The sequence below is a fragment of the Sapajus apella genome, unplaced genomic scaffold, assembly GCF_009761245.1.
Source record: "Sapajus apella isolate SASKATOON/1434 unplaced genomic scaffold, GSC_monkey_1.0 scaffold58, whole genome shotgun sequence".
Classification (NCBI taxonomy): domain Eukaryota; kingdom Metazoa; phylum Chordata; class Mammalia; order Primates; family Cebidae; genus Sapajus; species Sapajus apella.
The window spans coordinates 2422638-2436534 of NW_022436998.1; the positions used below are offsets into that span (position 1 = coordinate 2422638).

The 13897-nt window shown below is 43.1% G+C and overlaps 1 protein-coding gene across 8 annotated transcripts in view; it reads left to right on the top strand.

Moving 5' to 3' along the window:
- MYOF (myoferlin) overlaps positions 1 to 13897 on the top strand; it is a 184072-nt gene that overhangs the window by 112176 nt on the left and 57999 nt on the right. For all 8 annotated transcript variants that reach the window (XR_004258974.1, XM_032245509.1, XM_032245511.1 and 5 more), the window contains 5 exons: positions 368 to 523; positions 3701 to 3832; positions 7552 to 7715; positions 10873 to 10987; positions 13416 to 13521. Coding sequence is in view for 7 of the 8 variants with exons in the window: in XM_032245509.1 (XP_032101400.1) it covers positions 368 to 523; positions 3701 to 3832; positions 7552 to 7715; positions 10873 to 10987; positions 13416 to 13521 (673 nt within the window). In the remaining variant the exon portion in view is untranslated. The remainder of the gene's footprint in view (positions 1 to 367; positions 524 to 3700; positions 3833 to 7551; positions 7716 to 10872; positions 10988 to 13415; positions 13522 to 13897) is intronic.

The window sequence follows — 13897 nt, forward strand, 5'->3', positions numbered from 1 at the left end:
TCTCCCCACCTTTTTTTTTTTTTTTTTGAGTTGGAATCTCGCTTTGTCACCTAGGCTGGAGTGCAATGGCATGATCTCAGCTTACTGCAACCTCTGCCTTCCAGGTCCAAGCGATTCTTCTGCCTCAGCCTCCTGACTGGCTGGGACTACAGGTGCACGCCACCACAGCTGGCTAATTTTGTATTTTTAGTAGAAATGGGGTTTCTCCATGTTGGTCAGGCTGGTCTCGAAACTCCTGACCTCATGATCCACCCGCCTCAGCCTCCCAAAGTGCTAGGAATACAAGTGTGAGCCACTGTGCCTGGCTCCCTCTCCATCTAGACTAACCATGGCTGTGCTTCCTCTTCTATCTGATGCTGGTGACCAGCCACAGAACAGCATGCCTGATATCATCATCTGGATGATCCGGGGAGAGAAGAGACTGGCCTATGCACGAATTCCCGCACATCGGGTCTTATACTCCACCAGTGGTGAGAATGCATCTGGAAAATACTGTGGAAAAACCCAAACCATCTTTCTCAAGGTACATGTCTTCACGTGTCATGTGAAACACACTAAATGTAAAAGCCGTATTCCTGAGAAGGGGCTGCTTTGTACTATTTGCTAATCGTTGAATGGTGAGGGTAATTGGGATCAATTCCAACACATTCTGATCCCTCCCTCTGGGGTGGTAATTCTCAGAGAGTAGATCTGAGGTTGGCTGGCTTTCGATCAAGGACACTTCCTTAGATGTCTTTGTGACATTAATATAAACATGGCATTGTGAATATTTTGCTTTCTGGCATGAATTTTTCACTTCTGATGTCTCATGCAAGGCAGTGCCTTTCTTCCCTTCATTTTAGTGAATGTTGGGGAAAGAAAGAGAAAGCAGTAGAGACGGTCCGTGGAATCTGTTGCTCTAACCAAATGAGCAATAGATTGAATCGATTTCAATTTGATGAACCAATCAAATTGAAGATTTTGATAATCGTAACTTTAGGGAAGAGATTCTGAATATATTTAGAGTCATAGACTGTCTTAAATGCCTGATGAAAGCCATGGGCCCTCTCCTCCAGGGAAATGCACACTGCATGTTCATCGAATATTTTGCATAGAATTTAGGAGCTTCATACAACCCATAAGCCCATTCCAGGACCCCGAATTAAGAACTCTGTGTGTGCATATGGGAAACCAAAGGTGAGCCTGGGGCCAGAAACAAAGAAATCAGAATAGTTCCCATCTATATGTTTTGACATCTCTCTGGCCAACCCCAACTGGAGTTCTTTGGATTTGGGGCAAAGAAATAGCAATTAAGAAGAGAAAAAGCAGAGTCGCGGAGTATTCTCTTCAAACAAGGAGATATCTGCTAACTTTTAATAAATTTACTCATTGCTCTTTAATCAGGAGGGTGTAAATAGAATCAGTGATTATCTTCTTTCAAGTGTCTCTTGGTAGAATAAATTTTACTTAAGATAGAACCACAATTATAATTGACCTCAGCAGTGGGTGGAAGCAAACTGATTAATAAATAAAACTTCACAGGGGGTGGGAGAGGAGACAAAGGCATCTTCTCTGGGTTAGGTTTTAGAAGTTAGTGGATAAACAGCAAAATGCTTTTAAGAGAATGTTTTATATATTTATTGATTTTGTCAATACTCATTACACAGTTTAGGGAGCCATTGAACTCAGTGAGATTTTTTGGTCTTGAGACACCTTTATACCTTAAAAAAATTATTAAAGACACCAGAGAGCTTAGATTTATGTGGGTTATACCTATCAATATTTACTGTAATAGAAATTGGAACTGATAAATTTTAAAATATTTATTGGTTTAACCATAACAGTAACCCATTATTAACATAAATTATATCAATTACATATTTAATATAAAATGTTAACATAATTATTAACAGAAATTACATATTTGATATAAAATGTGTTACATGTTTGTATTTAATTACATATTTAATATAAAATACTAACATAATTGTTAACAGAAAATACATTTTATGTAAAAACTCAGAGCAGAATGAGACTATTTTACATTTTTGCAAACTTGTTTAATGTCTTGCTGAACAGAAACATAGCTGGATTCTCTTATCTGCTTGTGTATTTAAGCTGTTGGAATTAGTTATTTGGTTGAAGTATATGAAGAAGATCTGGCCTCACATAGATATGTAGTTGGAAAAGGGAGGAGTATTGTAATAACCTTTTCAGATAATTATGAATATTCATCTTTGATGTAACACTAACCTCAAGTGGTAGCTTTTAAAAGGTTAATTGCAGTGTGAAATCTAAAACCATATCAATGAATTTTTCATGCTCAGCTACATTAAAATCCTTGGTCTTTCTTGGACTTTGAATGACTTTTATTCATGTGTGATTTTGTAACATAATGTACAATCATTTGGAAAATTCACTGAGGTATGTAGATCACTGAGTTATTATGACACATTTTGTCATACAATATAGAAAAAATCACTTTTAAATCACATTTGTTAATGTTACTTATCAGAAAGTCTTTATGTGTTGGAAGCTGTCAGACTTACTGTGACAGGTTCAAGTTTTCCAACACTCTATTTTTTTACTTGAAAGCTTGAATTTTGTCATCACCAACAAATAGAGGATTCTTTTCCTTGGAGTAAGAGGCTCGCTTTATTCATGTTAAAAAAAATGCCTGCCCCATAGTCAAATTGGAATAACCATGTTTATCTGTCAATTGCAATTTTAAGTAAAAGTGATATTTCATTTTTCAAAAATCTAGTTCAGCTTACACCTCCAAAAACTGCACAAGAGCTTTTTCTTGAGACAACCATCATCCGCCAATATGCAGCAGAGTGCCTCCCGTCTCATCACACAAAATATTAACATGTATTCAAGGGTCGAGTTTAATAAAATGAGTAATCTTGTCTGAGCACAGCGGCACATGCCTGTCATCCCAGCACTTTGGGAGGCTGAGGTGGGCGGATCGTTTGAGTTCAGGAGTTTAAGACCCACCTGGGCAACATGGCAAGACCCCTGTCCCTACAACAATTAGCCAGTGTGGGGGCACACATCTGTAATCCCAGCTACTCCGGCAGCTGGGGTGGGAGGATCGCTGAGCCCGGGAGGTCAAGGGTGCAGTGAGCCGAGAATAAGCCACTGCACTCCAGCAACAGAGTGACACTCTGTCTCAAAAAAAAAAAATTTAGTAATTTTTACTGCTTGATCAACATGATCCTTTTATTTTATTTTGCACATAGGAAAAGACAGAAAAGATAATTCTTTAGTGAAACTGGCATTTTGTTTCTTTACTGAGATTGCAGTTGTTATTACTCTTACTTTTACTTGTTACCACTAGGTCCAGTCTGGCATCCCTGCCTTGATTCCTGCAACAGTGCAGGAGGTTTTTCCACCACTGCTTTTGCACTACCAGTGCAAGTGTCAATACAGTGAAGAAGATAAATACCATGTTAGTGTGTTTAGAAAAATTGTTTGGACCTTATGGACCTCCTGAAAGGTCTCAGGGACAGGCAGGAATCTGTGGATCACACTGACATCTGCTGCTTTAATTGTGATTTTAATCTTTGCTGTAGGGTGATCTGGAAATGTTTTAATGGAAGCAAACATGAAATTAGACTGGTTAGAGCCATGATTAGATGTTCGCTCTGCTTTTGGCTTTAACTTCATGTCACAGTCCATGCTGTGCCAAATGTAACATCACATGCTATTCATCTCACAGTATCCGCAGGAGAAAAACAACGGGCTCAAGGTACCTGTGGAGTTGCGAGTGAACATCTGGCTAGGCTTAAGTGCTGAGGAGAAGAAGTTTAACAGCTTCGCAGAAGGAACTTTCACCGTCTTTGCTGAAATGGTACCTTTAATGATCTCCCTACCTTTTCTTCTTTGGTGGAGGGAGGGGTACTTTTACTTTTCACCTTCATGGAAAACATTCACATACTGAAAACAACCACAGCCCTCCTTACCATCCCCTAAATCCCATCCAAGGGATCTTAACCTAAGGGTATAAGACAAGAGCTCTTGAGATTTTATTGTCAACACTGGAACACACCATGGTAATTAACACTTTTGTGTGATAATTCTAAGAGATGACTTAGATGACTTCCACGCAATCTTAACAGCAATACTGAAGATGGCTGCCTTTCTAGATCTCACAGCTGGAACTCTCTAAGAGTCTTATTGGTGCCTATTAGAGAGTTCTAGATGTAAGAGATAGAAAGGTCAGTCTTATTGGTGCCTGATGCTGGGACACTGAGTACACACACACACGCACACATATGCACGTACACACATGCACACACACACGTGCACACACACCAGCCCAGGAGAGGGGTTCAGATCTTAATACAGCTTACTTGGGGTAGAGGGTCTTAAAACCCCTGAAGATCCATTTCACGTTTACGGGAAGCCTCAGATAGTCTTGTCCAGGGGAAAAAAAAAAAAAAAAAAAAAAGTGCCCCAAAACTTCAAAAACAATAGAGATAATTTGTAAAACCTTCACTGTATTTAAAATCCATCCAGTTAATGAAAAGTCTCATTACATTAAACCAATGAAAACAATGACAAACATTTACAGCTAAAAATAGAATTATTTTGCTTTTTTTATACTATTTTTAACTCAAATTGACTTAAATTATTAGATGTATTTGGTGGGTCTCTTCTGTTGATTTTCAGATGAACACCACTCTACAGATAGGTCTTCATGATCAAATAAATGAGGAGAAGACTGTCATCATTTTAGCTTATCTAGAAATCTGTTCCTGCTGCCCACTGCTATATCTGACAACTGGTTCAGGATTGTGGCTCTGATACGCTTGCCGGGCAAGAAAACCCATAGCCATCTTTAAGTTTTACTTTTTATTGATTCAACAGGGCCTGGCACATAATAGGTCCCAATACATGTTTATTGAATGAATAAATAAATGATGACAATTTATCTGTCCTACTCTCCACCCAACCATCCATCCCTCCATCCATCCATCTGTCCATTGAGGCTTTTAGGGAGTGGTGGCTTCATGCCACACACTCAGCCAGGTGCTGAAGGTGGTTAAGAAGCCAAGGCTTGTCCTCAAGGGTCTCACAATCTATTGCAATGGTTGCAAAACTTGTCTCCTGTTAAGCATGCAGACTCCCGGGGTACCCTGGAGATTCTGATTCTGTAGGTTAGGTTATTTCAACATGGGGTGACAGTGGGGACCACTTTAAGAAACAGTGGAGCCTGGTGCAGTGGCTCATACCTGTAATCCCAGCACTTTGGGAGGCCAAGGTGGGTGGATCACGAGGTCAGGAGTTTGAGACCAGCCTGACCAACATAGTGAAACCCCGTCTCTACTAAAAATACAAAAATTAGCTGGACATGGTGGCATGTGCCTGTAGTCCCAGCTACTTGGGAGGCTGAGGCAGGAGAATCACTTGAACCTGAGGCAGAGTTTGTGGTGAGCTGAGATCGTGCCACTGCCCTCCAGCCTGGGCAACAGAGTGAGACTCTGTCTCAAAAAAAAAAAAAAAGTGGAATGTGTGGGAAACACACAAACAAGCCCTTCCAGGCTGGAAGTGCTAATGAAGATAAATAAAGGGTGAGCTGGAGGCCAGTAGGGAGGCCTTGAGTGGAGGATGTTGATGTCCAGCCAGCTGGACTGTGTGGAGTACGGGGCTTCATGGCATATGCAAGGAAAGACTCATTCCTGCCTTCCTGTAGGATTTCTTGGCATCCACTGGTCCTCCAGCTCTGTGGCTGAGTCTAAACCTGGAAAAACCAGCCCTGAGCAATGACTGACCAGCCCAGGGCTTCCTTCACTCCTTCCCATTTTCACATCCTTCCCTGCATAAAGGGAAGCTTGAGCTTCACCTCATGGAGAGAGATGATCCACCCGTTTCTGTTGTTCCGTGTGACTCGCCTGTGAGTACCAGCAGGAGCACATTCACCATAGTAATGGAAGTTTTGCTGCTTCCTGCCTTCATGTGCTAATACTAGCACTTAGTTTTCTACAAAATTTCCCCCCAAGATTTCTGGGTGTCTTTGAGGTGCTTCACACGCGTTTGCTCATGAATACATTTTTCTTACTGTCCTGCCCCACTACTGCTGACTCAAGCCACAGTCCTGAAAGCCGCATCTCCACTGCTGCTGATACCCTCTTGTCCATGCCAAGGTCTTTGCCTGGATTTTACTAAAGCTATGCTGGCTTCCAAGCAGACCAGCAAGAAATCCCTGCTCTCCATTCTGTGTCTGAGTCATGTGCTCCCAAGTCTCATGGTTCTTTAGGATAACAGATACTTGAGCATCTGCCTGAAGCGCATCTCCCCTCCAGGCTGAGAGCCAGTATCTGAGCCAAGCACTATTGCATCCTCTTGATTCCAGTTTCCTAATCAGGCCCCCACTCCAATCTCCTCCCTTCTCCTTCAGCCAAAACTTTCCTGCGGCTTATGCAAATCATCTTCTCAGTGGGTTCATCAGCAGACAAATGGAAATTCTAGTTTAGATCCAAACAGGGACACCCAGCACATTGGCAAATCTCCACCCTTTCTGTGGTTGAGATGATGAAAAGCAGACTGTCGTAGATTTATAGATTCTAACTTGGAAAGGAATGCCTTGTAAGCCAGAGTCTGCCATTGCTACTCAGCCTGCTTCCCAGAAAGGCCTTGGTCTACTTGCCACATTCCAGATGGAATTAAGGCTCATAACTTCTAGGTACAATAAAGGCTGGGTACTCAAGGACCTTCATGTTTTAGATGGGTGTGTGTGTGTGTGTGTGGACTGCCTGGGAAATGGCAACATTAATTGTATATTGTTTCCACAGGAAAATATGTCCCAAGTTCTTAGCAGTAGGCTTACAAATAAATTTTATAAAATCTGCTCATTCATAAGCTCAGGACTTTCATAGGTATTTAAAAGATAAGGTTCAAAGAACTATCTTGAGCCATTCAAAATTATAGAAACAGCTAAGATGCTATATCACTATTTACAAAGCATTTTCACAGTCATTTGCACATTTAAACTCCAGAACAACTCTATAGCAGAGGTAGCATTATCCTCAGTTTTCAGATGAGAGCACTGAGTCTTAGAGAGCTGAATGATTTATCCAACATTGCACAGTCAGTAACAGCTCAAGTTAGACCCATGCCTTCTGAGCACAAAGCTTTTTTCTGCTTTCTGTGGTTGTCTAGCGTAAGTCCCAGGTGAACTTGAAAATATACGTGCTAGGCGGCCGGGCACGGTGACTCAAGCCTGTAATCCCAGCACTTGGGGAGGCCGAGGCGGGTGGATCACGAGGTCAAGAGATCGAGACCATCCTGGTCAACATGGTGAAACCCCGTCTCTACTAAAAGTACAAAAAGCATTAGCTGGGCATGGTGGTGCGTGCCTGTAATCCCAGCTACTCAGGAGGTTGAGGCAGGAGAATTGCCTGAACCCAGGAGGCGGAGGTTGCGGTGAGCCGAGATCGCGCCATTGCACTCCAGCCTGGGTAGCAAGAGTGAAACTCCGTCTCAAAAAAAAAAAAAAAGAAAATATACGTGCTAGCTTTATTTTTTGCTCTCTGATGGTGTTTCTCCAATTTTATCTCTTTTTAATAGTATGAAAATCAAGCTCTCATGTTTGGAAAATGGGGCACTTCTGGATTAGTAGGACGTCATAAATTTTCTGATGTCACAGGAAAAATAAAGCTTAAGAGGGAATTTTTTCTGCCTCCAAAAGGCTGGGAATGGGAAGGAGACTGGATAGTTGATCCTGAAAGAAGGTAAGTTGTCCATTTTCTGAGTAAAAAGGATAGCAATGAAATCTTTCTCTAGAAATTGCTAAATGTATTTTATTTCCATCATCATTCTTGGTAATATGTGACACTCACTGAGCTGGACTAAGTCCATTGAAATCTACAGAAAGTTGAAAGGTGTTCCACCAGAAGACAGGCACCTGGTGGCCAGGCACTGTGGCTCATGCCTGTAATCCCAGCACTTTGGGGAGGCCCAGGCGAGCGGATCACCTAAGGTTCGGAGTTCGAGACCAGCCTGACCAACATGGAGGAACACTGTCTCTACTAAAAATACCAAACATTAGTTGGGTGCGGTGGCGCATGCCTGTAATCCCAGCTACTAGGGAGGTGTAGGCAGGAGAATCGGTTGAACCTGGGAGGTGGAGGTTACGGTGAACCGAGATTGCACCATTGCACTCTAGCCTGGGCAACAAGAGCGAAACTCTGTGTCAAAAAAGTACCTGGTAACTAACATTTTTGAGAACTTATTATGTGTGACTGTGTCAGGCAGGATGCTGGGCACTGGCGTCATCTTATTTAATCTTTATTACAGCCCTACAAGGGAAGTAGTGGCAAGAAGGATCTGAGATTTGACCCTACTTGCAAGAGAACAAGGTTACCTGCCATAGTTTCACAGATGCTGGCATGTGACTCCCGGGTTAGAATAAAAGAACTGTCTTGCCCACAGCAGTAGCAATGCCATGGTGTCAACATTTGCTTGACTTCCTCATGCCCCTGTTCCCACAGAGTAACATGAAGAAGGCCAGATGACACTTGTACATGCAGTAGATTGAATTATAACAGAGGGACTCTGACCTTAGGGAACTGGAATTTTTTATAATGGGCAGTAAGCAGGTTGACCCTTTGCTGCGCAGAGACGCTATCTTAGTGTTCCCCATAGAAACATCTTTGAGAAGATAGCCCATGACAAAGGCCGTCAGTGCCTTGGCTTGCAAGAGGTGCAGAAACTCGAGAGACTCGCAGAGAATTATCTGCCAACAAGTAGTAGTATTACAGGTATTGATCGACTTACGACCTATGCAACTTACGACCATTCAACTTTAGGACCACAGTCGCTAGCCACGACTGCTCCGTGTCTGGCAGTGCAAATGTTGCCCAGCTGGGCATACGAGAGTGCGGATCAGCTTCCAGCAGCACTACCATCTCCACGTGCACCATTTCTCTTTTTTTTTTTTTTGAGACGGAGTTTCGCTCTTGTTGCCCAGGCTGGAGTGCAATGGCGCGAGCTCGGCTCACCGCAACCTCCGCCTCCTGGGCTCAGGCAATTCTCCTGCCTCAGCCTCCTGAGTAGCTGGGATTATAGGCATGCGCCACCATGCCCAGCTGATTTTTTGTATTTTTAGTAGAGACGGGGTTTCACTATGTTGACCAGGATGGTCTCGATCTCTTGACCTCGTGATCCCCCTGCCTCGGCCTCTCAAAGTGCTGGGATTACAGGCGTGAGCCACCACGCCCTGCCACGTGCACCATTTCTACTGTACATATAGCCTACTCAACTTACGACCAAATCATGTTACGACCGGTTTGCCGGTCCCAATCGTGGTCGTAAGTCGAGCACTAGCTGTAGCTCCACTTTGTAAATGAGGAAGCGGAGATCTAGAGAGATTAAATAACTTGTCCAAAGGTGCATCGCTTGTCAGTGGTATCATTGGGGCTAGAATCTGAGTCCAGCATGGGCACCCAAACCAGTACTCAGCTGTCATGCTAGAAGTCTGCAAGAAACAGGAGAAGGTACATGTAAGTGGATGAATTCCATATATGTGAACTATATCTCAAAAGCCATTATTTGAAAAAAGAAATAAACAGTAGAAGGTGGTAAGCATGCTTCCCCTGGAGTCTGGGGGACACTAGAGACTGTTTTCTAAATGTTGCCAACAACACTAGAACCAGCATTCCCTTTTTTTGACATCTGTTGACAGCATCCTTGAGGTGGGAGGAAATAAGCTTGCGAAGTTGAATTTTAAGGCTTCCAACTAGAGTTTGGTCTTGCTGTGGTTCATTTCCTGTGATTGCATAGGCATTAGGGAGGGAGGGAGGCAAGTGAGCATGCTGCTCTCTTAAGACCCACACCTGACTGCTTTCAACTCAGGCAGCTTGCTTTGGATGGAGTTGGGGGAGATTGGTGAGGGGAAGGAAAAGGGGGTTTGAATAGGCTGGAAGGAAGGTAGGTTAGTGAGGACAGGGAAAGGGTAGGGGAAATTGTGATAGGAAAAGCAGAATGTCAAAGCATGTAAGGGCTGGATGGAATCCTAGAGGTAGCAGCCAGAGCTTTTATTCCCCTTTTCTGAGGCCCAGAGAAGTGATGGCCAATTTATGTAAATGGTTGGGACTATTTGTTTTTTTGATTCCTTTCCCGTGCTGGATTCTAGGGGAGAATACAGCAGAGACAAGATGCACAAACAATAAAGGGAATAACCCTCATTTGAGTAGGTACCTGGCAGAAGACTTGAGACAAAGTTGGAGACTCTGTAACTTTTCTCTGCAGGTTGTCCAAATAGTTCCAAATCCAAGAGGGAAATTGGCATGTGAGAGAGTATGGATTTCCCAAACGCTCAAATGGAGTTTGGAGTCTTAAATGACCTGGTTTGGCTCTCTACCTAGGAACTCTCCAGAAAACTTAAACTCCTCCCTTCAGTTTGTGTGACGTAGACCAAGCAAGCCAGGAGTAAACATTTCCGTATTTGGCTTCATGAGACCGTCTCCACTAGGTTTTAAAAAAGAACGGAGACGGCTGTCTTTCTTTTGAACTGTTAGCCAAGAGTTTCATTGAGGAAACTGAGCAGCCCCGAACTGAAACCCACATGGAAGATGTCTGTGGTCCTTATAAGAACCTGCCCACAATACTGTTTTCCCAGACCCCATCCTCATTACTGAGAAGGAGCAACCTTGCTCATTTGAGGAGTTCTCTGTGATTTAGGTCACATTGTTCCAGCAGACCCTGTCTTCAAAGGAATGTCCAAAGCGATTCGTACAAAGAGGAATTTGGAGTCAGAACCAACAGGGGTAAAGCAAGGAGGGAAGTGGTGCCACTCCCAGGGTGTAGATGCTTCCTGAGTGTTGGGAGTCACTGGGGCCTCGGGTTACCTGGTCTTCCTGGGTAACTTGAGCCCTCCCCACCCCGCAGCTTGCTGACCGAGGCAGATGCAGGTCACACGGAGTTCACCGATGAAGTCTATCAGAATGAGACCCGCTACCCCGGGGGCGACTGGAAGCCAGCGGAGGACACCTACACAGATGCGGTGAGCAGCCTGCTTCAGAGAGAAACCCTCACCTGTCACCTCTCATTGTAATCTGTGGGGAACCCAGCAGCCACCTGGCCTGGCTTTACCCTTCTCCTCTGCTCCATCTTATGTTCTGAAGAGGCTTCCTCTTATAACTTAAGCCACACCAGTGCCACAATATTTATTTTCTTTAGAATAGAAATGAGGCCTATTTAACTAGATGTTGGTACATGGTATCGTTTGGACTGTGCAAATTTTTTAGGTAAATTTTTATTATGAGCTAACAAGGGTTTGTTGTTGTTGTTGTTTGAGGGTTTTTTGAGATAGGGTCTTCCTCTGTTTCCCAGGCTGAGTGCAGCAGTGCGATCATAGCTCACTGTAACCTCAAATTCCTGAGCTCAAGCAATCCTCCAGCCTCAGCCTCCCCAGTAGCTGGGACTACAGGCACATGCCACCATGCCAGACTAATTTTTTATTTTTTTGTAGCGATGGGGTCTTATATCACCCAAGCTTGTCTTGAACTCCTGGCCTCAAGCAATCCCCCAGCCTCAGCTTCCCAAAGTGCTGGGATTACCGGAGTGACACACCAAGCTTGGCCTAGTTTTTTGTTTTTAGTTTTCGTTTTTGTTTTGTTGTTGTTTTGAGACAGTGTTTTGCTCTTGCTGCCCAGGCTGGAGTGCAATGGCACGATCTCAGCTCGCTGCAACCTCCACCTCCTGGGTTCAAGCGATTCTCCTGTCTCAGCCTCCTGAGTAGCTGGGATTACAGGTGCATTTTTGTATTTTTAGTAGAGACAGGGTTTCATCGTATTGGTCAGGCTGGTCTCAAAGTCCTGACTTCAGGTGATCTGCCCACCCTGGCCTCCCAAAGTGCTGGGATTACAGGAGTGAGCCAGTGTGTTCAGCCAGCTCGGCCTAGTTTTTAATATCATAACACATAAACTGTTTTTGTCTTTAAAAAATCCAAGCAGTGTTAAAGGAAATCAAAAGTAATTCTTCTCCCAATCCATATTCCATTCCCCAAAGATAAACATTGATGTCTGTTTTCTGTTGGTATACAAGTATATAACTTCCTTTTTTCTGCCTAAATAGAATTGTGTTGTACACACAGTTCCACAGCTTGTATTTCTCACATAATAATGTATCTTGAACATTTTTTATATCAATGCATATAGATCTATGAGCTTTTAAAAATGGCCACAGAATGTTTGATTATATGCACCTGCTATAATTCATTTAATCCCCTCTTTCTGGGCATTTAGTTTTGAGTCGTTGGTTTTTATAAGCAGTGTAACAGTGAACATCCTTAAACATATATTTTTATTCACTCTGAAAGTATCTATAGGAAAGATCCTTGGATTTGGTTGGTCTAGGTTTAAATGCATTTAAAATTTTGATAAAATTTTGTAACCCTTAAAAAGGTTTTATAAATTCATATTTTCAACAGAAGCATGAGGAGCCTGTTTGCCTTAAACATTCACCATCCCACTTTATAATCTTTGCCACATGAATAAGTGGTATCCTGTTGTTATTTCAATTTTCACTGTCTTCATCTAAAGTGAAGATAAGTATTTTTCCATGTTTATGGGCCACGTTTATTTACTTAGGAACTTTCTTTTCACAACTCTCTTCAGTTTTATGTAAGTTTTATGCAGTTTATTGGCTTGTCAATATTTTATATAAATTTTGCTCAATTGTATATGATTAACATCGTGAACCTCCAGCAGCATTTCCCTGTACTCAGAAACATGTGTCTGCTGGGTGTGGTAGCTCACACCTGTAATCACAACACTTTGGGAGGTCGAGGTGGGTACATCACTGAAGGTCAGGAGTTCAAGACCAGCTTGGCCAACATGGTGAAACCCCATCTCTACTAAAAATACAAAAATTAGCCAGATGTGGTGGCAGGCGACTATAGAGGCTGAGGCAAGAGAATCCCTTGAGCCTGGGAGGAGAAGTTACAGTGAGTTGAGATGGCACCATTGCACCCCAGCCTGGGTGACACAGCAAAACTGCATCTCAAAACAAAACAAAACAAAAACAAAAAAACTCCAAATCATGTTTCTTTAATGTTTTACCCATTCTCTGATGGGTTCTTTCCCACGTAACACCTCATAAACACAGTTGCACCATTTCATAATATTAAGTTGAACCATAAGAAATTGCTGAGATTCAACCATGTTGACCTTCAAAAACAGCAATTTCACATGATTGAACCTAATACTTTTCCCCAACAGTAAAAATATAAGGTAGTTTAAACTAATTTTTATTTAGCAGTTGTGCATAAATAAAGATCAGAGAGTTTTCTGAGTGAAATGGATCTCTAAGATGGTATCTAAGTAAAGGTGTGAATGCCATAGTTCAGCGGGAGGACTATATCTTGCCCTTTGCATCTGACTGACACGATGGCTTACCTCCCTTCTTTGTGTTTATTTTTGTTTTGTAAGAACGGCGATAAAGCAGCATCTCCCAGCGAGTTGACTTGTCCTCCAGGTTGGGAATGGGAGGATGATGCGTGGTCATATGACATAAATCGAGCGGTGGATGAGAAAGGTAATGTTGTATACCTATGACCTGATTGGGGCTCTGCAGCAGGGCCTTGGTTAATCAGGGTGAAGTTGCCTTGGAAGGGAAGGTCCTCACTTCTGCTGGTCTACGGCAGAGGTCCCCAGTCTCCTGGCCATAGACCAGTACCAGTTCGTAACCTGCTAGGAACCGGGCCACACAGCAGAAGTGAGCCGTGGGCAAGTAGGCATCACCGCCTGAGCTCTGCCTCCTGTCAGATCAACGGCAGCATTAGATTCTCGTGAGAGTGCAAACCCTGTTGTGAACTGCATGTGAGAGGGGTCTAGGTTGTGTGCTCTTTATGGGAATCTAGCCATCCTCCCCCCCAATCCCACAACCCTGTCCATAGAAAAATTGTCTTCCA